The following is a 27,298-nucleotide window of genomic DNA, read 5'->3' on the forward strand; positions in this document are numbered from 1 at the left end:
AGTTTAACCTGGTATACTTTGCAAATGACAACATGTTAAATAAATTGAAATTTTAGCCACTGAACTGTGGATATGCAGACTTGCAAAGAAAAAAAAAAAAAAATCAAAAATTACTTGACCTTACAAAAATTAAAAGGCCTGAGGCTGAGTACAATTAAACCTGACATTAAAAACAACAACACCAAACCAAAATGCATTTTTACAATTATACAACACGTGGACAATGGAAAATAATAATATATATAAAATAAGTTATTTTTTTCGTTATTGAACCTTTGTTGATAGTTTCAGCAGATCCAACTCCAGAAAAAGGTTTCAAAAGACCTCCAAAGTATATTTAAAGGGTTAGTTCATCCAAAAATGAATATTAGCCCATGATTTACTCACCCTCATGGCATCCTAGGTGTATATGACTTTCTACTTTTAGACAAATCCAATCGGAATTATATTAAACATTGTCTTGGCTCTTCCAAGCTCTGTAATGGCATTGGGTGGGTTGTAGTGTTCAACAGTCCAAACAAAAATCAGATAAAGTGCATCCATCCATGATAAAAAGTGCCTCACATAAGCCCAATGCCATTATAAAGCTTGGAAGAGCCAGAACAAATTTTAATATAACTCAGATTGGATTTGTTAGAAAGAAGAAAGTCATATACACATAGGATGCTTTGAGGGTGAGTAAATCATGGGCTAATATTCATTTTTGGATGAACTAACCCTTTAAAGTTCTTGGGGTATCACAGGTCCAAGGCACATGTCAATCCCACAAGATAGGAGCAGGCTCTGCTAAGATCACGGAGTTGGTTGAGGACAGCTAATTCCTCTTGAACACCAATAGGTGGATCAGCAACATCCTGAAGACACACATATAAAGAATAGCAGGTTAGAGCTAATATTACATAAAATAGATAAAGATAAAATACATCAAATAATTTATTAATCAATTATTATTTTGACCTAACCCTTTTCTTTATCTAAAGGCTGAAACATGAGGTTTTTATGAAACCTTATTAAAGATTTTTTTTTTTTTTTTAACATTTCATATATGCTGAAACATTATATTTTCACATATACTGAAATATTATAGTAAACTGCTCTTACCTCCTGCCTTGTGTTGTTATTTAGATGTTTTTGGACGATGATGTCAATGCTGTAAAACAAATGTTTTGACCATGAGATTCATAGATTTACACTTCAAATTAATAACAGTAGGGTAGTGGTTGACTGCCCCTTTAAAAATTAGCCAGTGTTACTACAAAAAAAACAACAACATTAATACATTAACCATATCTCTTATCCATGATATTTGTAGTAAAACTGTCCAATACAAATAGTAATCAAGCTGCCAAAAACATGGTTAACTTAATACATTTTACTACAATAAAACCATGGTTGATTTTGCGCGATAATTTCTTCACTACGTTATGCCTCTGCCATTTGACTGATTCCGGGTGATGTTTCGGTGCTTTGGTACAAATGTGAGCAGGGGCTCCCGGAAAACTTTGCACCGAGTTTACAGTTGTAATTACGAGTTATACAAAGAGACGTTACGTTAGCTTTTCACACACAGTAATGTTGTAGTTTTTGGCTATTCCGACATGGTGTGAGAACTCACCCAGAGTGACGGCCGATAAAAAAAGGTTTATTTCAACCGGCCACTGACGCTGCAGCGCACCGGGATTTGTCCCATTACACCAGTTACAATTGCTGGACTACAGATAGACTAGTTTAGTCGCTGTTTTCTGCAATTATTCACACGTATATGCGCATCACACAAGTGAATAACAATGACGAAACCAACTCGGCGGTTAACGTTAAACAGTAATACGGCCACTCCCCCTCATACACGGGCAGGCTATGCTGCTTTAAAATAGGACATTTTACATACATTTCAAATTGGTGAGCTGTATTAACCGTATTTTAGCTGAATATTTGGTGGTTTGAAAAAACACTACAAAGCCACAGTGATTCTAGAAAAGCTTGCGTTGTTAACGTTACCACAGAACAGCACGGCTGCAACAGCATTGTAAAATTACACCGAACGTGTTGCGTGCCCGAAAACACAGCCAATATTTCATTAACTGTTAATACTGACTTACCTGCATTTTTAAAGGAGTCTTAAGGTGGTTTAAGCCTCAGCTTTCTTGTGACCGGCAAGCAGATTTCCCGTTGTTGACCGCGGTCGTTGTGTCCACGTGATCACGATAGCCGCGAAACTTACTCAATTTCTTAAGTCGATGCAAAATACAAAGGAAATTGATAGAAAATAAGCAGTAATTTCTGTTTATAAAACTGACAAGTTTAATTGCAACTTTCTCAAATATTTTCATTTAAATGTACCAAAAACATTAAGGACATGTGAACAATATAATTTGTTAGCGAAATGCTTAATTTTTTTATTAAAACATACTTAAGCAGAACAAGTAAGTTAGAGATAAAATAAACTGTGGGATTTTTACTTATTAATTTTGGTAAGCCCAAATCAAATAATCTCTTTAATGATACTCAGAGATTTTATTAAGTTAATACAAGTTTTTATTTTTGTGATATTTACAAAGCCACAGAATTATTTTTTACAGTGTAAGGAACTAAGTGAAACACTTAATATATCTAATAGAACTGATGAATGTAAGACAAGATTGGACAGATGGATGCAGAGAGACATCTCTATATTTGGAAGAATTTTATTGACAAAAGTGGAATCTCTGTCCAGATGCATTTACCCTGCAGGATCCCTTCCTATTTCTAATAAGAACATTAAGTTCATTAATCAGATGAATTTTAATTACATTTGGAGGAGAAAAGCTCATTATGTTAAAAAAGGGACACTAGTGAAGGATTATAAAGAAGGGGGTTTACAGGCCATAGACTTCAACTGTATGAATGGAACTCTCAAGATAAATTGGCTTAAAAACTTTCTAACAAATAATAATAGTTTTTGGTTTTGCACCCCTAGAAATATCTTTAAAAGTGTTGGTGGTACAGAATTTCTATTGCGCTGTGATTTTGCAATACAAAAACTTCCTCTCAAATTGTCAGAATTTCATAAGCAGGTTCTTTTATATTGGAAGCTGATTTATAAACATAATTTCTCCCCTCATAATTCACCAATTTGGAATAATAGGTACATTCTATTTAGAAATAAGTCACTCTTTATTAGTGATTGGTGGGAAAGAGGTGTCTGATCTGTTGTTCACCTGTTAGGGAATTTCATGAATCACAGAACTTTTTGTGATAAATATAATATTCATTGCGATTACAAACAATATAATAAGGTATTGAATTGTATTCCAAAGGCCTTTGTAATGTTGGTTAGTAATTCAGTGCCCAATATAACTGAAGCTCTTCATTTACCTTCTTTAATAATAAATGGGCAAGATTTTATTAGGAGTAGCTTGCCAAATAAATTAATAGGAACTTTATTGACCCAAGATAAATTTCCAAATCAAGCTAATCGAAATAACGTATTTTTTCTTTTTCCCAAGAATTCTATTTTCAAATTAAGAACCATTTTTCTTTCCTTTCTGATACCTCCCAAAGCCAAGGAAGTTCACTTTAATATTTTTAATAAAATCTACCCATCTTTAGAGTATCTTAGATATAGATTTAACATTGATCACAATAATTGTACCTTTTGTGAGGTTGATGTTGAAACGACTGCACACTTATTCTTTGACTGTTTAATTAGTGGAGCTTTTTGGTCTGATATATTTGAGTGACTTACAGTTTTAATCAATTTGACTTCTCAATTTTCTAAAAATGATATAATTTTTGGCTTAATAATGGAAGATGTACAAACTCAATTTTTACTGAATAATATTTTTATTTTGGGCAAATTTTATATTAATAAATGTAAGTGCCTTAAACAAAGCCATTGTTTTCTGTCTTTCAAAAGGAATTTTGGTTGTTCAGTAAATCTGTAAGACTCTTAAAATGTAAAAGTGGAAGAAGACTGTTTAGTTTATTAAAGAAATGTAAACTATTAGAAGTTTTTTTTATTATTATTATTACTTTCTATCATATTTTCTTTTGATCTGTGCTCTGTTCTTTAGGATCTTCTTATTTTCTTATATTGCCTTATTGTATCTGTTTACTTGCAAAATAAAAAAAAAGTTTTGCCTTAACACGTTTGTGTTGACGGACAATTGCGTCATCACGTAATGTGTCGTATGTCTGAAAAGCCCCCAATCAGATCTGTCCAAAGAGACATGATCAAACTCCTAGCCCAATTCGATGTCGATTTATGTCTTCCCAAACACGAGGGAGGAGGACGCAGTGAACACAGAATAACTAGCGCGCTAGCTGCCAGCTCAATGCAGAGTTGGAAAATTATGTATTATGAACAAATACAACAATAATTATGAATTATTCCACCCATGTGTTAAAATTGAGGGTGTTTTTTTTTTTTTGTAAAATGAGACTATTTTTTTTATCCATTTAGCCCAATGTATGTGGGAATAGGACTGTTTTAAATACAGGTATTGGTTATCTTGCAGAATGGAGACCCCTAGAGGACATATTGCCTCCTTTCAATTAAATCTCAATTTCTCCTCTGTTTTCTGGCACCTAGTGGAATCAAAAGAAAGTTTCTGCATCGATGTAGACCAAACATATCTTAAAAAACAGACTTTCAAAGTAAAACTTAATTTAAATAATTAGATTTTTTGTTTGTTTATCATAAAATTATGAAAAAAATACAATCAAATCATACAATTATGTGTTAAAATTTAGAATGTTTTTTGTGAAATGAGACCATTTTTATCAATTTACTCCAATGTATGTGAGTACGGTGCTCTTTTAAATTCAGGTTTGCCAAAATCAGAAAAATATTCAAAATATTCCACAATTTTCCCTTTATAGAAATATCTGTCAATTTGATAATCACCATAATTATTTCAATTAAAAATTACATTTAAAAATATGATACCACTCACAAGATATAAACAATCATTTAATTGAAATACTGTAAAGTCATATTAAGATATTATGGGATCTTCAAGCAGTGTAAGAATCCTTCACAATCTTTTTCTTTATAATAAAACATACCTGTATTTTTATGTATTTATAGCATCTGTGAAAAGCATAGGGCCATAAAATGGTTGTCCAATCAAAATGTTCAGTCCAAACATTACGATATGCTGTCTTGCCTATGGCTAGATTTTCTGAAATTGCCTACCCCATCTTTAAATATTTAGGTTGCATGTTTCAAAGCCAAAATAATAATAGTAATAGTAGAAGTAGCAGTAGTAATAATAATAATAATAATAATAATAATAGTAGTAGTAGTAGTAGTAGTAGTAGTAATAAAATCCAGGTAAGTGAATGCAAAGACTTTTTACTTACTTTAGACACTAAAAATGGTCTGGGGCTCTTAATGTAGCTCTGATAGTACGCTTTCTTCTGGTGTGCATGACCGTTCTAAAATTATACCAAAAACAATACAATGCAGTGTGGAGTTGCTGTTGTATGAGCAGACATCTGCAGAGGTGAGCAAATGTATATGTATTTAACAGTAGTTTAACAGTAATGAAAATATTGAATATGCTACCCTCAAATTATCAGTCCTACAGTGTTATACCTACTAAAGTTTTTAATTATTCTTTTATATAACAATAACTTTACATTCAGTCTTCAAATTAATGTAAAAACAAAAGTAAGAATGTATATTTTTCAAGAATATCAACTTATTGTAATATCAACTTGCATAATTTTGCACCCACTTTCTCTTTAAGGCCAAACCTGATAAATGACAAATTGATAAACTGATAAATAAAAAAGTTTAACAGGCCATGTCCTTTCTAATATGTTGTTTGAAATGTTTCTTCTGTTTGACTTCTGAGTTTACTGATCATTATTTAACTGATTTCTTACAGCTGTTAAGAAGATGCCCATTGAGAACCTCTGTTCTTCAAGGTACCAGGGTTAAAATTACAGTACTACCATCAATGTACAGTAGAGATCAAAATTAAAGAACAATCTATAAATACTTGTTTTTTTTTTTTTTTTTTTGTTTGTTTTTTTTTTTTTTTTTTTTTTCTTTTTACTTAAAATTTGAAATAATATTAGCTATGGGTATACCACTATTATACTACATGTTTGACAATATCCAAGGCATTTAAATAAAAACCTCTATTTTTTAGAAAACACTATGTACTACTAACACTACTAACTGACAAGCAATTCCAGCTGCAGTGTTGAACCAATTCCCCACTGAGAGTTTCTACATTATCTTTAATGTAAAGATGCAGTATTCAAGAAATCGCAGATTTTGAATGATTAATTTCTTTTGCAGTGAAAATTAGAGTAATACTGCCAGTTAAATAGGGTTTGTCATATAATTAGTACCATGTGAAGGATTAACACCTATAATATAGAGGTGTTAATCCTTAAGTGTTATGTAATTTTAATCAGAGAAGTTTTTTTAGATTTTTTTTTTTTTTTTTTTTTTTTTTTTTTTTTTTTTAAATACTGTGCGTTATAATACATTTAGTTGTAAAATGTACTTAAACTGCCCTTCTACTCCTGTTAGGATAACTTCAAATAGGACTAAGCAGTGACCTTGAAATTTAGGAAACTATAGATTGTTCTTTATTGGTCTTGATCTCCACTAAGTACAAGCTAGTTAGAATTTACTAAAGTATTTTTTTGTTGTTGTTTTTATTATTACTTATTATTATTTATTTTTTTACATATAGCCAAAGGAAAACTGGCGGCCAGCCAGTGCCAGCAATGTAAAAAAAAAAAATCCTGGTTTGACAACATCCTGTTTTCAAAACATGTTTGTGAGAAACTGGGGAATTATCTTGAAAAGAAAAACCCAAAATTTGACAACATCCTGTTCTCATTTGTTTTGTTCTGTTAAGATTTGGTTTTTTTTAGGTATATTTTTTTATTGTGCAGTACTTAATCACATCCCACTCTAGAAATCTTGAAGTTTAACTTAAAGGAATAGTTTGTCAAAATATTTCAGTCCTGTCTTTTTGTCACTCTTATGTTGTTCCAAACCCACATGGACCTCTTCAGTGGAACACAAAGATGATGTTTAGCAGACTGTTTTGGCCAGTGTCATCCTCAAACAACACTGATATTCACTGTATGGATGTGGTGTAATAAATGTGAATGGTGTTGGTGTCTAAAGCTGTGGTTGTCTGAAATATTCTGCTAAACATCTCCTTTGTGTTCCACTGGAGAGGACAAGTCATATGGGTTTGGAACAACATGAGTGTGATGAAAGGACTAAATTGTCATATGTGGATGAACGGTCCCTTAAGAGAGTTAATCTTACACATTTCAGTACCTGTTTAATGGCATCTTCACAACATGTGCTGTTTTGTAAATATTTGCAGTTTTGAGTGGTTTACATTCTTGCATTTCAGTGAGGCTTTATTTTATTTTTATAGTTTAGTTTATTTTATTGTTGTTTTAATGTCCATATTTTGAAATTTGTGGATGTCACTTTTCTCCGTAAAATTGCATGTTATGCTTGTAAAACATGGTAAAAACTAAAAGAAAAAAAAAGATATTGTGTTATTTAAAAGTGTAATTAAATTACTTCTAAAACACATTGACAAAAGAAAATATATATTGTTATTTAAAGGTGTCATTAAATTACTTCTAAAACACATTGACATTGGTCTCTTTAGTGTTGTAAATTTTATTTAAAATCCGGCACCCTTTATTCACCATGGCCTTGGTAATGCAGCATAGTGTCATGTTTGTGTGTTGTGTATTGGCCTGTGCCAGTAAATCACATCCGTCCCTGTAATGTTGGAAGATGTGCGGTTGTGTGTTGTGTTTAAGATCTGGCACTCTTTATTCACCTTGGTCTTGGTAATGCAGCATAGTGTCATGTCTGTGTCTTGTGTATGTACAAGTCCCTGTAAAACACATTGGTCTCTGTAATCCAGGGAATTGACATGATTTGTGTATTGTAAAACGAGTGTCTTGTAGCATATATATATATGCTACAAGATTGACTATTTTTAGTCTCCGCCGCTCTGGCAGCGCTTTTACCGGAAAAGAGTTTACCCTACTTCCAGCTCGTGGACATCAGGTTGTGAAATAGGCCTATTGCGCGATTATGAAATGGATAGAAATCGTTGGCGATAATGACAGCTGTTTGCGCAGCTTCTCTGTGAACTACGGCTCTATGTAGGTAGTACATCTGGAAACATGTAAAAATACCACATTTAATAACATGTTTTTACTCCAAATTCACTTCATAACATCAGTCCAGCATATGAAATAAATCCTTCTGTGAGATGATGTGGCTTCTTACACAGAATAAGGCACACAACATATTTAATATTATTCTAAGCAGTGATAAAGACACTGTATTATAAATCTACCTTATTATAATGAAAATTATAATAATGAGCAATTCCATGCAAATGTCAACCTTACCATCAAAAAATAACATTTTTACCAAAAGAATAAGACCCTGTTTAACTTGTGCATTTAGGTCTGTATTTTACTGTACTGATGTGCTTTAATAGAAATTTGAAGGAAATCGCTATGTTCATCCACCACATATAAGGGGTGCGCCTAAAAGTAAAATTACATTTTTATTCGACGGTATTTCATGTTTTCAAATGAGAGATCAAAGACTGCCCATTATTTAATTGATGTCAACAGTAAGTATTTTGTAGAAAGATGGAGGTCTGTCTGAAAAGTAAATAAACTCACTTTGTCTAAACAGCGATGATTTTTGGATTTATAAGGGTTTGATTTATGACGTCTGGACGCTTCAGCGCTGTGTCACGTCCGTAACATTTTAAAGATTACGTTTATATCATATAGTAATTATTAATGCAATTAACTTGAAACTTTCTGTACAAAGCCAACTTATGGCCATGCTAATTATGACCAACAGCTCATCTCTATTCTTTGCTCTTATCAATCATATAATGCGTTACGGACGTGACCGTTACGGACGCTTCATATTAAATCTTATACCGGCACGCATGTTTACGCAAGTTGCTGATGATTGATAGCCTATACTGTGTAGGTCTAGACTGCTGTGATCTGTTTTAGGCTTTATGTATCATAACATTTTAGAAATCAATTGATTTTAACATTTTAGAAATTGCATTCTCAGCGAGAACATTCTCATTCTCAGCGTTTTAGCTAAGACTGCATCTGCTGTGCGGGTCAGAAATGCACAGACGGACTGAAGGACAAATCGCCAAAACTATTTCAAATGTCATAATGTTCATGTCATTATGTCGTCTTTAAAACTTTTATGTGTTTCACATAACTTGTGTCGCTGTGTGCTGCAATCATGTAGAGAGCAAGATTTGCATGTACGGCGCGCATGCTGCTGAGCGTGACGCGCAAGAAATGTGCTGTGGAGTAACATCATTCATTCTTATTTGTCTAAATATTTTTCTTCATTACAAATCTTGTTTGGTGTTATTTTGTATTCACTATGTTATGCAGATGCAGTTGCAAAATGTGAAACTGTCTTATTCGCAGTCTAGCATTTTATGAATATTTATGTGTGTACAATATTCAGTAACTTATCCTGTTTGATATCTTTATTATTTAATGCATTAGCGATTTATTAAAACAGGTTTATGAGAGTCATTGAAACAAGTTTCAACAACAACAACGAATTGGAGCGGCATCGACATCAGCCCGTTATTATACAGCCTTCAATTTGCAGGTTATACTAATGCGGATCCCTACTATAAATGTGCTCAAAGCTATTATCCATATTTAAATGTTTGTTCGGAAACGAATTAATGCTCAAGCATGACAGGGAGGCGCCCGCGTGATCACTTGCATTTTTTTCTGATAATGAAACAAACTTAAAATTGGGGTGCCTTAAATACATAAGAAATAAATCTAAAGAAAGCTTGCCTATTATTAGTGAACCAATTCAAAACGAAATCAAATAGGCTACTAGCCTGCCTGTTTATGTAATCTGTGAATGCATTTCTCTCTTCAGTGGAGATTTCATGAATTTCATATTTGCAGAGTCAAGGACTCTGAAAACTTTTCCATAGTGTTATAAATTTCGCTTTATTGATTTTTTTCCTCTAAAACACAAAAAGGAAAATTGAAATCGAGCCCCTGCCTGACGTGGATGAAAATTATACTCCGAACCCCAAGTGGATTTAGACAAATTGACAAATTCAAGAAGTGTTAGGTCGTGCCCCGCGCTCTCCTAGGCCTGTTATATATTTAGAATATTTTACTTAACCTGTTTGTATCTTAGTTATTTAGTAAAACATTAAAAGCATTTTTTTTTTTTTTTTTTTTTTCATGAAAGCATTTTTTTCAGCGGCAATCGTTTAATCTCGATCAGGGCGATTTTAATTTTGGGGCGGGGGCGGTTAATGAGGGAATTTTATATAGTACAACCCTATTTGGGTTGTAGAGGACACACCTTGTCCTCTGTTTCTCACTCTGCGCCGCCGCGGACTGAAAAAGAAGAACGCCCTGAAATACAGGAGGAGCCGATCAAGGTTTGCTGCAACTTTCTAATGAAATATAAAAGGGACTGAGACGATCACGAATTCGTGTACAGTTTATGGAGCTAATCGCAAAATTTTAGGGAGGCTGCAGTCATTTTAGGGGGGCTAAAAATGGCCTAGCGACGCCCATGATCTTGATTAACAAATATGATCAATGAATTTGAGCACCGTTGGTCAGTTAAATTAACGTCAGCCTTCAATTTATAGGTTATAACTGCACCTGCCTGGGATGTAGACTGGTGAGGATTTATTTTAATGTGTATTCCAAACTTTAGCGTTAACCTTTAGGCTATACATGTGCTATATTTTTGGCCCGTGTTTGTGCGGAATATCAGTGCGCATGAAAGGGGGCGCCTGCGCGATCACTTGCATTTTTTTCCTGATAATGAAACAACTTAAAATCAATTCGAAACTGACTTTATGTATGTAAATTCATAATAAACGTTCTGCTATTGTAAAATAATGAAAACAAAAAGGATGTGTCTGCCGTCTCTGAACTGGAGCGCGTCTCCAAAAAGAACCAAAACTCAGCATGTCTCACATAGAGAAACATATCTACAGAAAACTCGAAATGTCTGCTTTTAAACAAACAAACAAACAAAAAACGAAATTAAATACTCCCTGATTATGTCTGAACTGCATTTCTCTCTAAAGGCGCAACGAGTAGGCTACTGTGGAGATGAGAGTTAGCACTGTGAGTTTCATCTTGCAACCGACAAAAACATTAGTTTATTCATAAATAATAAAAATATCTGCTTTTTCTATACATTAATAATCATAAGGCTACTTTTGCCTGTGTTTTGAGGCAAACCTTATACGTGTGCTTGAGCGCAAAATATATTAAAGGTTATTATGGATTAGTAGGCCTATTTTAATATAAATGCGCGATTAGTTGAATAGCCTAATGGCTTAAACGAACGACTACTTATCTATAAAAATCTTTAGCGTGGGGCACCCCTATTAAATACCCACTAAACAGCTCTATTATAGTTTTGAAAGTATTTTTATAGGCGTTTTTATAGTCGAATCAATTCCGCTTTTCAGATCGGTCACGTCCGTAACGGAGAGATGTCACGTCCGTAACACTGATTTTTCGTGTGGAACACAAAAACGAAAATATAAATCAAATTAACATTTCATGCTTTGTAAATAGCCAACCCTTCTCCATTCGGCAGATATTGTTGCTTCTAGTTTTTGCATTGCAATTCGCAGAAAGTTTACAAAATATATTGTCTCCCAGAAACTCGTGTCTTTTTTTGTCACGTCCGTAACGCATGTGTTTTTCCCTCATTTAAAATATAAAACAGGTTTATAGACCGATACTTTTCTGATGTCTGGACTCTCTTTTAAGGGGTTTAGAAAAATATAAAGAGATGGTTCAATATATTGGTAATAAGCATAATTTAAAAGAATTTATATTTCAGGTTTTGACTGCAAATGTCACGTCCGTAACGCTGGAATTGAATAACGCAGATAAACCATATATTGTCATGGTTAACGCAGATAAACCATATATTGTCATGGTCGTGTGTTTATTAGTCATGTTGAATCAGTGAATACAGTTAAATCTTCTGTTTATTCAGCTGCAGTGATCGTGATTTCATGGGTGTCTTCTGGTGTATTTTGTGTTTCCGCGTGAGAGCGACCTCTGACCTTCAGATGAAGATTTACTGCTGATCACAGAACCGCACTTCACTGAAAGATACGCATGACAATCGCAGCTGCTGCCTACTCACGATTACCATTTCATTTTGATTTATCAGAATCAAAACATAAATAAATTATTTTGGTATTATATGGTACAAGCATTGCTGAAGGTTGTTTTTTTTTTTTTTTTTTTTTTTTTTGTAGAATTAACTTAGATATTATGCAAAACATGTTACTTTAGTTGAAATATTTGTATCAATATTGTGGACATTTTGCCCCATACTGGTGAGGCCATTGTTGCCACCTCAAATATTTCTATGTTTTCTCTTTGGAAGTTGCATTCAATATTCATTTGTCTGAAAACTCAGAGGAGACTCGTGTATTTACCCCGATTCTACTCTAATACTGGTGTGCAGTAATGACAGAAACATTTCTAGATTCTAGCAGTCACTGTAGCTATTAAAAAAAAAAAAAAAAACACTACAGTGCTGGTTTTGAAAAAGGCTCCATAAAAATGTCATAATTAATAAGATCACAATTAATTAATTAATTAATTAATTAATTAATTTACATTTATTTAAAAAAAAAAAAGGTTTGGACTGAGAGTGAGAGGACAACAATCAAAACCACTGCTATAGAAAACATATCTGAGTAATTTGAAACCTTATTTACTGAGAAACCTTATAGTTACTGAGATGTGATGAGACTCACTGTAGTTTCTCCAGTTTACAGTGTGGATCCTCCAGAGCTGAAATCAGAGCAGCACAGCCTTTCTGTGTAATACGACACCTGGAAACACTGCAGAGAATATATAGAAAATTAAAGATGAGTTATTAGTGCTTGACTCATGTGTCCAATGTAATTGCTGAAAAACAGATGTAATACATATCATAGATATCAATTATTAAACCAGGCACAGAGAGTGACTCAGAGTCAAGACCCATTTTAATAGACTTCAGACTCAAACTGAAATGACTTCAGATTTGACTCAACAAATAGGACCCAAATATTCCCATAAATATTCCCAAAACTACTTGAGAGAATATTTTATTACTATAAATATTACTATAAAATTTTCAACCTTGACTATTAAAGAGGAGAGGAGATTTTATTTCATTTGTATTCAGCCTGCGATAATTTGTTGTTTTCCTGATTTAATACTCGAAGCAGAAATATGAGAAAGCAGCACCTTTTTTCATTTTTGTTAAAAAAAAAAAAAAAAAAAAAAAAACTCTGAATTTGGCTTGATAGAAAATGGATAATATTTGATCTCCACATGTAGGTGGACATGAAACACACCTTTCCACTGATTGGTCAAGCAAAGATCAACTTGTGCTGTACAAACACTTGTTAATAAAGGTTACAAGTGAGTCAGATTACAATTGATGCCCAGCTGGAGTCCTCACTTGATGCCAAAATGAGTCCTTACTAGGGGTGCACCGATCCCATATTCAGTATCAGTATCACTCCAAAACTGTCATTTTCTTCTGGATCGAGGTATTGGTCAGACGAGACCCATCCAAATCTGATATTCTGTGTATACTATTGTGCTATTGTTAAGCCTCACGAAAGCCACAAAAACATAATGAAGCTCAATAAAGTTTTTGTGCACTATATTTCAAGTGTTCTGAAGCCGTTTCATAGTTTAATGTGAGGTACAGATGAATATTTAAGTTCATGTAAACTCTACTCTCCGCTGCGGCTGTCTGTCATCCTCCATTCAGTATTCAAACTGTGTGTCACATTCAGTTACGACAGTCAAGACGATAAAATCCAAGTTTATTAGATGTTCCTAATAATGTTATACTTGATCTGTAAATAAAGATAAATGGTTTTGCATAAAATGACTTTATCTTGCTGGAGTTTTGTGCTGTTTCTAAATCATGTTCATTTCTACTGTGTATCTTTTAGATCACAACACTGGAGTAGAGACACTATGAATTGTTCTTCACGAGCACAGTAACTGAAATTTAAAACTTAAAATAAAAGGCTCAATAAACAATAAACACACAGATTTAATGCACCACACATCAATATCTCTTCCCTTTGTGCTTTGAACTTCTCTAAGTGGAGCTCTGTGTCTGTGCGCTGTGACTCTGTGTTGCTTCAAGTGCATCATTCTGACCACAAGCGTTTTTTTCTGAAAAAGTAGCATCAGGCCAACCATAGTCCTTACTCCTGGAAAGTTGTGTAAAGTGTTAGTGCTGTGTAGTTTTTTTTTTTTTTTTTTTTTTTTTGCAACATTCATCATATGGTTTGTGTGCCATTTGAGGCTGAGACTAATTGACCAGACAATACTTTGCTAATTTAAGAAATTACAGCTGTCACATGATTACTAGTGATGGTGAAGTGAAGTGTTCTGAACCAGTGAAGCTTTCAACATAATTTTATCCGAAAAAGGTTCATTACTCGAAGCTTTTCAAAACTGTTCATGTTGTGGTCATCTAGTGATCATAAAAATGAATAACACCTTCCAAAGTGCTGTGTTTCATTACAGCCGCTGGTTTCACATCTGGTTCTAATGAATATTTGTTTTATTTTATTGTATATAAATAATGGTCATTGTCAAAGTCATTCATTTGTGTCGGTGTACTAGCACTAAAATAAGTCAAATAAATGAAACAAATTCATCAATTAAATCTATGATCTGTTTATTTTAACTCTGCCTCAGACTTCCTTAGACTGTTACTTCATGGGCAAAGTACATTTTTGAGCTCAATATATAAATTACCATTAAAAAATAAACAAATAAACAATGCTGACACATTAAAGTATAATACAATGTGAAGGAAACGGCACTGAGGTTCGCATTAGTTTGAAGCAGATACTGAAGCAGTCACGTGGTTTTCAAATTATTGAAGCTTCGGACGTCATAAATCACGTGCTTTTCTCAAAACGAATCAAGCTCCGATACAGTGCTTCAATGTGAAATGTGTCCTTTTTTGATACAAGCTTCAGAGCTTCTGTGTTAAACGTAACATCCTATGGAGAGAATATAATGCCATAAAGATTTGCATGTAAAGAGTAAGCGTTGTGCAAGTGTACATAAGACTGTAAGCGTAAATTAAATTTGCATGTGCAAGAGAAGCTTTGTTAAAGTGTAAATCGTGTATCAAGCGTAAGAAAAAATGGTTTGCAGCATTTTACTGTTACTCGTAAGTGTAATTCATGTATTGTGAAACTGCAGCTTCATGCTTTCGCAAAAAAAAAAAATACGATCTGCATTCTTCTGACTTCCATTTCTCCGCGCTTACACTTTTGGCACGTTGTTTTCACAAAAATGCGGTCACAAGCACTGCAAACCTGTGAACAGTGATTTGCACACGAAAACAACAGTTTAAAGAATTGCAGAATGAATTGACTGTGTAGAATCAATCTGTATGTGTAAAAAACAAACTGTTACAAATGTCTGAATGACTTGTTGTGTATGTAGGACACAAAGTTGCTGAAATAATCCGATATGAGCTCCGTCTTTCTTTTATCTGCGCTTACACTTTTGGCACGATTCTCTCACTCACTGAGTTTTGCAATAGTGATGGGTCGTTCTTGAACGATTTGCTCATTTTGAACGAATCTTTAATGTGACTCAGGATGAATGAGTCGTCTCGGGGAGTGATTCGTTCTGTGCTGGAATTAGTTCATCTGTTTCGAGTCTTCAGGTTTTGGAGTTGTTTGTTCATCTTATGGGGCGTCACGTGATGAACGAACGACTCAAACCTGAAAACTTGTCAGATAAGAGGTGAGGTGAACTAATCATAGACTAAAAACCCAGGTAAACAATGAATTAATCTTTTCTGTTTCTTATAGCATTATAGTTTTGTCTTGTTTGTAGTGTGATCAACGTTTGTGTAAGCAGTAGATGTGTTAGGGAAGTAACACATCACATTTTTTATTATATTTTGCTAAAATGAACGAAATGAATGAAATGACTCAAAAAAAAAAAAAAAGATTCGTTCATTTTGCTGAACGAGACTCAAAGGTCCGAGTCAGTAAAATGATCCGAACTTCCCATCACTATTTTGCAGGCGTGAGGGGGAGGGCGGGTCCACCACCTTTTTGTAGCCAATCAAATGAGACTCTCGCGGACTCCATTTACTCTTATCTGATTGGTTCAATAAACACATCACACGCCAAAACATTTATCTTCATTTAGTTCTCGCTGCCTGTGGAATGATACTTTTAATGTAGACATACATTAAAAATAATATAATATAAAATAAATAAATAAATAAAAACATGATATAAGTTGTGTACCAGGCTACATACATTAAAATAAATAAATAAACAACAACTTAATTAAAACATGATAGTTTATAAGTTGTGTACCATTAGACTAGACTCTCATGTGTTCATCCTGAATTGCATTTGAAAAGACCCCTATCTTTTAATCTTTAAGGATCTCATGGTCTGAATCACTTGTTGTTACAGTTCTGGTGTCACATTGTCCAATGTTTCCAAATTTTCTATTTGCTCAGTTAATGTAAGAGGGTTGTGTAGTGATGTTAAACACAAAGCTATCTTCTTATATGCCAAATCACTTAATACTGATTTTTGTTTTATACAAGAGTCACATGCAAATTCTAGTGATTTTAAGTTTTGGAAATCACAATGGGGTGATGAGTTATTTTCTTCATGTGGTTCTAATTTTTAACTTTGAAGCACAAGTTTAGGGGGAAGATAATAGAGACAATATCTGATCCTGAAGGCCATTTTCTTTTTTTATTGGTTACTTTAAATGATCTTTTTTGTCCTGGGTAACATTTATGGATTTAATGCCACAAAAAAAATACCTCAAGGTTATTTAATTCAATAGAAATTCATTTAGAATATTTTAAATCTAAGTATCCTAATTTGTTTATTCTTTTGGGTGGAGACTTTAATCAAACTATAAATAATAATTTGGACAGATCACCACCTAGACTTTCCCATAGTTCATCAGGCCTTTGTGGTTTGATCTCCTGATTTGGCCTAATTGACATTTGACATCCTCATGTTTTACAGTTTACTTGGTCTAACAGTTCTGGTTCACTTAGGTCTAGAATTGATTTTTGGTTAATATTGGACTCTTTATCCAATTATGTTACTAAGGCTGAAATCTTGCCTTCTCCATTGTCTGATCATAAGTCCATCATTCTGTCTTTTGATAACCATCTGCTTATTCAAGAACATATAACTCATACTGGAAACTTCATTCTGTTTTATTAGAGGATGCAGAAATTTGTGGGTCTGTGATATCTAGGATTAATTTTTTTCTTAAAGCTCAAGCCGAGGATAATTTTAGTTCTAATTAGGAGCTGTTAAAATATAATATTAGATTAATCTTAGTTAAAGCTGGAACTCAAAAAGCTAAACAATATAAAGCAGAGGAACTTGATATTGTTAAAAGACTTGTCTGCCTCTCCAGTGTTTCATTTGACAATTTATCTGTTGATCAGAAATCAGAATTGGTTGAACGTCAGAATTCATTAGATAACTTGTATATACAAAAAGCAAAGGGTGCTTTTTTTGTTCGCTCGAGAAGAAGGTGGTTGGAGGAGGGAGAACGTAACTCCAACTATTTTTTTTAGATTAGAGAAACAGTGAAATCATCTAAATTCTATCAGTAGCCTTAAGGTAAATGGAGTGGTTTTAAAGAATTATAAAGAAATATCAAACTATTGTGAAGAGTTTTATAAAGACCTTTATCGTTCCAGATACTCTCAACAGAATTTGGACTTATTTTTTAACTCCCTTGATACGGACCTCATTTCTGAAATTGATGATAACGGCAAGAATTTATGTGAAGCTCTTATTCAAATTAAAGATATTTCAGAGTCTATTGATAAGTTAAAACTAAATAAGTCACCTGGAAATGATGGTTTGACCACAGAGTTTTATAAGAAATTTTCAAATTATCTTTCACCGTTTCTATTATAGTGTTTCCCCCAATTGCTCTTTTTGTCTTCAGTCTGAAGAAACAATCAATCATTTATTTTGGGACTGTGCTTATTGTAAAGTATTTTGGGTTGATTTTTCTAATTTTGTTAAAAAAATATTTACTTCCAAACTTCTGTATATCTCCCAAAATTGTGTTTTTTGGTTACTCTTTGAATGTAGACCCTTCTCACTGTAAATTTACTATTAATTTATTGCTATTCCTTGCAAAAATTGTACATTCATAAATGTAAGTTTTCAAAGAAAACCCCTTACTTTTTTATTTTCAGAAAAGATTTTGATGTGTGTGTGAACTCTTTCGCAATCAAGACTCTTTCATGGTGTAAATCCTATAAACCAACATAATATGCTCTGGATTACTGTATGTGACCCTCATTGTTGTTCTTTTGTTTTTGTAATTGTAATTGTTCATTTATTGCATAATAAAAAATAAAAAAAAAATAAAAAATGATGGAAGAATTAATTAAAGATGGGTTGGTAGGGGCAGAGATAAAAGATGTACTGAAAAGTGGGGTGATTGGGCAAGGCAAGAAAAATATTTGTAATTTCTTAGTTAATACTGGTTTGATGTGTAGAATATAATCTGTGTAGAAAATAATCTGGAAATAGAGCGGAGAAACATCGGAGGAGAATCAACTAGAAGGTGGCGGTAGTGCAACACTTACGAATGAAAGACGCCGTTAAACTCCAAAGAAGAAGAAGAACAACATACATCTGTTCCTCGAGTGGCATTAACTAAAACACTTTTACGTTTCTGCAGTTTTACTAAGATGCATTTTGTCTACAGTTTTAATTTAATGATATTAATTTATACATGTGTATTATTAGATTGATCCCAATCCAATAGTGATGGGCAAATGAAGTCTCGTGAAGCACTGAGTCTTTCCTCTAATTCAATTTGAGGATTTGTTTTATATCTCCCAAATAACATAATCTTAGTTTTACTTATATTTAATGCCAATTTATTTACATCAAAGTTAGGGGAAAAGATTTGAAGCATCGAGGGGTCAAAAACAGCACCATCTGGTGGTTAGTAAAAAAGCAGCCACCGCACATCCATATATCAATACATGTTACCTGCATAAATAAAAGCCTAACAGTATGTGTTGAATTTCTGTCTCTGATAAATTAAACTGTGGCATTTAATGCCAGTACGAATTACAATATGATGAATAATGTACACATATATAAATTGCTTATGGCAGATATTTAATCTTCCTGAAATAATTAGTATTCTTCATATTTCTTGTGTGACGGGTACTTAAAAATATAATTGGTGGTTAAAACACACGCTCTTAGACGAGCCTTGGCTAGATGTAGAACAGGCATTATGCAATAATATAGAGATTTCGGATCTGCCATTCATTAGCTTGATCATCAAACGACACGTATGCTTCAAAAGCATCAGTATCAGCTCTTCTCTGACAGCATGGTGGGAGTTTCTAAAAATGACTGAGTCTTCACTAATCCCATGCAAACGTACTCCCATCTGGAATAACCCTGACCTATTAATAAACAATAATATGATAAACTTCACAGATTGGAGTTGTAAAGGTATTAAATACCTGGAACATATATTCGAAGGGACGGACTTTATTCCCTTTGACATATTAGTTAAACAATATGGGATTAACAAGAACAGATTTTTAGAATATCAACAAGTTAAATCTATAGTAAAAAGAAAATTTAAGTCTAATCATATCAAATTACAAATACCACCAAGTGTGGCAGAATTTCTTAATCTCAAAACCCCTAAATTACTGTCTAAAATATACAGGACACTTTCCAAAATAGATGAATCAGTATCGCTTCCTATTACAAAATGGGAGGCAGATCTATCAGTCAGCTGGGACCATAATTTTTGGTCTCAGATATGTTTAAAAACCTTTGAACTGATTAGAAATCCCAGTTTACAATTAATACAATACAAAATCCTGCATAGAGTGCACTACACAGGTCATCGGATGTTCAGGATGGGTTTTACAGCTTCTAACAACTGCTCACACTGTCAAGGCAATACACCTGACAATTATATCCACGCTCTATGGTTCTGTCCACCTGTTCAGAGGTTCTGGTACAGGATTTGTGAAGACTTATCAAAGTGTCTTAAATGTTCCATTCCAGCCTCTCCATCAGTCTGCTTGTTGGGCTACCTAGATGGTGTCACTACAGAAGATAATTCAATCCACATGGCTTACACTGCCTTATGCATTGCTAAGAAGACTGTCCTCATGAACTGGAAAAATAAAAATAATCTTAATATCAACCAATATAGAGATCGTTTGTTGGACTATATTAGTCTTGAAACAGCTTCTGCTGCCACATTAGATCAATCTCTCTGGGCTCCTTTGATCAGCTCCATCACCTAGTGTGAGTGGGGGTCACGGTTCTGTCCGGCTTTGGTTTTTGTTGTCGCCGTGGGGGCCATATGGGCTGGGGGCATCTGGGAGTTCCCTAGGGGTGGGTTTCTTGGGGGGTTCGGCGCTGGGGCTGCGGTCCTGGCCTGGATGGGGTGTTGGTGGCTCTTGGGTGTTGTTTTTCTGGCGGCTGCATGCGGCGCTGCTGGGGAGGCCTGTGCCGGCGGACGTAGGTTGCCGGCCTGGCGGCCGTACTGCTCCGGGGTAGGTCCGGGGGGGGCTTGGGGTTCTGGGGCCGCTCTGCCACCGGGCTGGGATTCCGGCTGGGCCTGGGGGCTTGGGTCCTGGTTGGTGTGCCGCCGGGAGCGTGGGTTGGTGCATGCGCTTGGGCTCGGCCCTGGTGCGGGGGCCTTTGACGCGTCGGTGGATCCGGTGGCCTCTTTAGCTGGTAGGGACGTTGTTACCATCTGTCAGTATCCACTCTGCAGGGGGGCAATATAGGCGGAGGACGGACTTAACCTGGGTGTCTATTGTCTTCTGTAGTCTGGGAGTTGACTGAATGATGGGGTGGGGGTAGTTTTTCCTCTGCTGTGGGGTCCGGTGGGCCGCCCGGGCTGCCGTGGGCCCCGGTCTGGATGGGCCTGGGCCCCGGTCTGGATGGGCCTGGGCCCCGGTCTGGATGGGCCTGGACCCCCTGCCCTGGGCAGATTTGGGGCAACGGGGGTGCCTATGGGGGTCAGCGGGGGAGCTGGCTCCAGGGGGGGGTACTTTGCCCCCTCCAATGATTTCCTCCCCATCCCTAATGCTTCCCTTCTCCCGCTCCATCACACCAACATACAGGTAGGGTTTTGGGGTGCGGGTGTGTTGCTGGGATGCAGGGGAGGTGGTACTCCTCTGTCTCCTTGTGGCCACCTGCATCTCAATCATACATCACAACTTAGACACTCTCATTACTTACTGTCACATGACACATACATATAGGGCCTTGGGGGTGGGCACACTGAATGGCATCCAGGGGGCGGTCTGTTCATTCAGCCTTCTCTCTGGTGCTGGTGCCCACTTCTCAATTTTAAGTTACACATAGACATTGAGGGCTCTTGGGGAGGTGCCGATTTGACACGAGCTGGCGGAGGGTGGTTAGTGTCTTGCCCCTCCCCTGTTTTAAAGCACTTTAGAACAACACACACCAACACTACATTTGAGCGGGTGAGGTGAGGCATGGGGTCTTCTTTTTTTTTTTTTTTTTTTTTTTTTTTTTTTTTTTTTTCACACCCCTGTTCTCTGTTCTTTGTCCGGGGCTGGGGGCTGTGAGGACGAGCTGGCCATCCGGTCGGGGTCTGGGCTGGTGGTCTTCTCTGCTGCTGCGGGGTACCGGGGTGGTCTTCCTGTCTCCACGCCAGAGTGAAGAGGGTTCAGCTCCGGGGTCTGGCGCTGATTGCCCCTCTGGGGGTAGTGGTGCCTGGATCCAGGAGTATAGAGTACAAATGGGGAGTGTGATTGTGGGTACTGTGTCCATTTTTGTATGTCTACATGTGGGGCGAGTGCGTGAATATTTGTTTGCGTGCATGAGGGTGGGAACGTGTGCTTGTATATATGTGTGCCTGTTTGTCTATGTCCATGTGTCAGGTCAGGCCTTAGACTCCGCCTCACTCATCATCTCAGGCCCCCCCACCACGCCCTGCCGGTGGAGGATGCCCCCGGCCGCCGGTGCGTTGGTGGTTTCTCGCTCCGGGGCGGGATGCTCGGGTGAGCGCTGGCCCGATCTCGGCGGTTGCTTGGCGGGGCCTGGCCCCCCTGGCTTTGCTGGGCCCCGGCTAGGGGGTGGGGGGCCCTTGGATCGCCGGGCCCAGGGCCGGTCTGCTCTGGTGTGGCCGGCTGCCGGCGGAACCTGCGGGCTTGCCGCCACGCCCCCCTGGGACGTCTGCATTGTGGCTGCCGGATGATCCCCCTCCGGGCCCTCCTCTGCCCTTTTCTGGGTGGGGGCCGCGGTTGTCCCTGCGGTGGTTCTCCTGGGACTCTCGTGCTCGGGGGGGCATCCGGATGTTTGGGCCCGGGTCTCCTCCATGTCTGCTTCATACCTTGCGGGGCGGGGCTGTGGTTCCCCACACACACTATTAAACATTTACATGGAAGAACCTTATGAACACAAACGCGCTCACACACACAGGTGTGCACACAGGTGTACACACAAGCATTCACATTGGTGTAAAAACAGGTGCTCACAGACACACACTGTCTTGATCTGCTGTTGCTTCAAAACATGTTTTGTAATATTAGTTATGTGTGCTGCACAATAACATTTAACATGTAGTATTTACTGTGATTTATATAGATGTTGGTTGTTGCTGCAGTTACTCTGCTGTTGTGTTTTCTCCTTTAAATTAATTAAATACATAAAAAAAAAAAAAAAAAAAAAAATGGCCGTGAATGATGATAACATAGCTACACATACACACTGTCATGTGTTATCTGTGTTACTGACAGGCCGGGAAAAAAAAAAAAAAAAAAAAAAAAAAAAAAAAAAAAAAAAATATAATTGAATATGTCTGAATAAAAACTTACTAGTAAAGTAAGATCTGGGGGTTCGAACCGGTTCAAACATTCAGACACGAGAAGTGAATCGTTCACGTGATTGGACAGAAAGTGAGGCGTCATTTGTCGTCGATCGATACGGGGCTTCATTAGAAATTGTGTCGCATGCGTGATACGCACATCCAATCTTCAGTGTCATTCGTAACATCACTACAATCCAATATTTGTAGTATCAGAGAGTCACAACCCTGTTCCTGAAGGCACCTCAACTTTACACATTTTGGATGAATCTCTCTTATCAAACACACTTGATTCAGCTCATCAGGTCATTAGTAGAGCACTCTATGATGTTAGCTCAGTGTGTCACATAAGAAACACCTCAAAATATACAGAAACATGGTAGAGAAACAAAGGCCTACTGTATACAATAAAGTCAATAAAACAAAGACACTGTAAAATACTCACTTAACCTTTCTAGATGCTTTGATCACTGGCAGCAGCCTCAGGAGACATTCTTCTGACAGATCATATTTACTCAGTATAAACTCATCCAGCTCTTCTTCTGAGTTCAACAGCACAAACACCAGAGCCGACCACTGAGCAGCAGACAGATTGACTCCAAAGAGACAGTTGAAACCTGTGCTGCTCAGGTATGTTTGGACTTCCTGCTCTAGTGAACGATCATTCAGTTCATTCAGACAGTGGAACAGGTTGATGGATTTCTCTGGAGAGCGATTCTCCCTGATCTTCTGTTTAATGTATTCAGCTGTTTTCTGATTGATATCAGAGCTGCTTACTGTCTTTCTCAGGAGGCCTTGTAAGAGAGTCTGATTAGACTCTAGTGAGAGACCGAGAAGGAATCGGAGGAAAAGATCCCAGTGTCCGTTCTCACTCTGTAAGGCCTTGTCTACTTCTCCCTTCAGTAAATTGGTCATTGGTGACCTGAACACATTCATCAGTCCTGTGTTTTGTTCAGAAAAGGACAGCAGCTTGAATAAAGCAGCAAGAAACTCCTGAATACTCAGATGAACAAAGCTGTACACCTTCCCCAGCTGCAGTCCAAACTCCTGTCTGAAGATCTGGGTACAAACTCCTGAGTACACTGACACTTCTCTGACATCAATGCCGCTCTCTTTCAGGTCCTTCTCATAGAAGATCAGGTTCCCTTTTTCCAGCTGTTCAAAAGCCAGTTTTCCTAGAGACAGAATAGTCTTTCTAGCCTGATCAGGATCGATTTCATATTTCCCATCATACTTCTGTGTCTTCAGTTTGGTCTGAAAGATCAGGAAGTGTGTGAACATTTGTGTGAGAGTCTTGGGAATCTCTGCACTCTCTGCTTTACCCATCATCCTCTCTAGAACAGTGGCTGAAATCCAGCAGAAGACTGGTATGTGACACATGATGAACAGACTTCTTGATGATCGGATGTGTGTGACGATTCTATCAGCCAGACTCTGATCGTTTATTCTCTTCCTGAAATATTCGTCCTTCTGAGGGTCGTTGAATCCTCGTACCTCTGTGACCTGGTCGACACACTCAGGAGGGATCTGATTGGCTGCTGCTGGTCGAGAGGTGATCCAGAGGAGAGCAGAAGGAAGTAGATTCCCCTTGATGAGGTTGGTCAGCAGCACATCCACTGAGGCTGATTCTGTTACATCAGACAAGCTCCGATTGTTTTGGAAATCTAGACGTAGTCGACACTCATCCAGACCATCAAATATGAACATGACTTTGTAATCATCATAATCTGCTGACTTAAATTCTTTGGTTTCTGTGTGAAGGTGATTTAGAAGATCAACAAGACTGAGATTTTTCTGTATCAAATTCAGCTCCCTGAAAGGAAGTGGAAATATGAAATGAACATCCTGATTGGCTTTTCCTTCAGCCCAGTCCAGGATGAACTTCTGCACAGAGACTGTTTTTCCAATTCCAGCGACTCCTTTAGTCAGCACAGTCCTGATGGGTTTGTCTTGTCCAGGTGAGGGTTTAAATATGTCATTGCAGTTGATTGGTGTTTCCTGTGTCTCTGGTCTCCTGGACACTGTCTCAATCTGTCTCACCTCATGTTCATTATTGATCTCTCCACTCCCTCCCTCTGTGATGTAGAGCTCTGTGTAGATCTCATTCAGACGTGTTGAGTCTCCATGATTGGACATTCCTTCACTGATTCTCTGATATTTGTCCTGTAGTCTGGATTTGAGCTTTTGTTGATACACAGGCATCAGTTCTGAGCAAAGGAAATAACTGTTGTTATTGGCAGAGCAATATTTTAGAAATTTATTTATAGGTTTGATATGTTAGATGTGTCATGACATTCATCAACATTACTAACTGAAGACAGAAGGTTCATAATAAAAACACAGGCTATAATCTGCTGATCCAGAGCTCTTACTGGTCTGTAGTGTGTTAGCGAGGTCTGTCTGGTTCATCTTCCTCAGGATGATCAGTGTGATCTTCAGAAGCCCCTCTCTGACTCTGTTATGACCCTCATCATCATAATGGTCTCTTTCAGAGCATTCTGGGTAATCTGGACTCAGTAGTCTCTTAAAGCTTTTTAACTCAGAAATGATTTTGTGCTCAAGCTCCTGAAATCATAGTGAATATTCAAACAATACACAAGGGTAAGAGTCTTTTTTGTAGTTTAGTCAAAAGCATGAATACTAACAAATATCACTGAATTATATCACACCTGCTAATAACTTTGACTGTATGCTCAAACATCAGCGTCTACAGATACTGAGGTTAAAAGAGGGAGTTTGACTGGATTGTCTGTTTGCTAGATTGATGTTCATCTTTGTGCAGCAGTCAGGTTACATATGGATTCATCTTCTCTACTTTAGTGGTCATTGATCTGCTTTATAGTGGCCTACAAATGATCTTATGTGTGTAGGAAAGTTAATGTGACTATAGGGAGGATTTCACAGATTTCTCCATTTCCTAATACTTTTATGCAGAGGGTATGTGTGTTGGTACACACACACACACACACATGTTGGGTTTACATGTTTTATGGGGACATTCCATAGGCGTAATGGTTTTTATACTGTACAAACCGTATTTTCTATCACCCTACACCTAAACCTAGCCCTCACAGGAGACTGTGCACACTTTTACTTTCTCAAAAAAACTCATTCTGCATGATTTATAAGCCTGTTTCCTCATGGGGACCTCACAAATGTCCACACAAGGATAGTAATACCAGTAAATTTTGACCTTGTGGGGACATTTGGTCCCCATAACGTGATGAATACCAGGTGCACACACACACACACACACACACGCACACACAAAAACCAACCTTGAAAATGGAGTCTAAGTTCTTCTTTGGTGGATGTGAATCTGATCCTTTATGTTTTTGACTGTAGTTAAACAAATATTGAATTTTTTTGTAAATATGTAATAATGTATTTAATGCACATCAGCAATTAAATTAATATCATGTATTTTTATACTGCAAACTAAACATCACCTCAGATCAGCAGATGATTCTCCCAAACTGAATCCAATTGGATGATCCATTGACTCGTCACTCTTCATGGACACACAGCTGGGTTCAGGAGATTCATTCTGCCACAGACTAAAATATAACAGCAATAAAAACTGTTTCAAAAAATCTCACACTGCTCTGACAGAAACACCTTTTACTGTTGCAAGCTCTCTCTTAAATGTTCATCTTTCACTTGAGGAGTCTTTTGTGACTTGAGAATTTAAAGATGAAAGTTTTCTTTGTCTATAAATAAAAGGAATCTGCCACATGTGCCCTTTTCATTCAAGCATTATAGAATAAAACAGACCAATACACACATATAGATGAAGACAGAAACAGAAACATCCAGCAGTAACAGGGACACCTGATGACAATGTCTATAATACACTACACCTACAGTATATATGACACTCATAATATCTCATATGGACTCAACAGAAGAGTCTTCATCTCTACAGAGATCTGAAAGATCCATCGGTTGGTTTTTCCTCACAGACACATTGATGTGTTCAGGTGAATCTGATTCAAAACGCTGAATCAGACTGTAAATGAAAATGCTATTGTAGTATGCATTTATTGTTTCTGAGCATAAAAAATGTAACATTTCAAGTTCTCTCACCTCTTGACTGTCTTTATCTTTGTTTCATGTTCTTCAGAGAGATTCATTCTGGAGGTCATGGTTTCATCTAAAAACAGATACAGATGTTGATCCACAGAGTGAGTTATGAATCATCTCAGCATTTAATTTTCTCAAATCCACCTCTGTCTCATCAGTCAGTCCACAGTAATGACCTGCACACATGAAAAACAATTTCATCCTGACATTATTTACACAGAATCAAATTATTCACAAACAGCATAAC

General features: G+C 36.6%; 1 protein-coding gene across 5 annotated transcripts; it reads right to left on the reverse strand.

Moving 5' to 3' along the window:
• Positions 1 to 713: 713 nt before the first annotated feature.
• On the reverse strand, positions 714 to 27,298 carry si:dkey-27n6.1 (uncharacterized protein LOC100034375 homolog). 5 transcript variants are annotated; one of them, XR_007826848.1, is made up of 10 exons: positions 27,055 to 27,298; positions 26,418 to 26,525; positions 26,247 to 26,307; positions 25,341 to 25,533; positions 23,414 to 25,175; positions 12,837 to 12,923; positions 5,344 to 5,418; positions 2,100 to 2,228; positions 1,102 to 1,150; positions 720 to 854 (listed from the first exon to the last, which is right to left on the reverse strand). XR_007826848.1 is itself a non-coding variant. In XM_051103445.1 (8 exons), the coding sequence occupies exons 1-7, from the start codon at positions 27,111 to 27,113 to the stop codon at positions 5,352 to 5,354; spliced, it is 2,337 nt and encodes a 778-aa protein (XP_050959402.1). In that variant the 5' UTR covers positions 27,114 to 27,298; the 3' UTR covers positions 1,022 to 2,228; positions 5,344 to 5,351. The 5 variants fall into 5 exon arrangements, 2 of the variants coding, with proteins under 2 accessions (XP_050959402.1, XP_050959403.1); XR_007826849.1 differs by having other exon boundaries at positions 714 to 854; positions 1,102 to 2,228; positions 26,418 to 26,515; XR_007826847.1 differs by having other exon boundaries at positions 714 to 854; positions 1,102 to 2,228.

This window comes from Labeo rohita, unplaced genomic scaffold (genome assembly GCF_022985175.1).
Source record: "Labeo rohita strain BAU-BD-2019 unplaced genomic scaffold, IGBB_LRoh.1.0 scaffold_454, whole genome shotgun sequence".
Taxonomy (NCBI): Eukaryota; Metazoa; Chordata; class Actinopteri; order Cypriniformes; family Cyprinidae; genus Labeo; species Labeo rohita.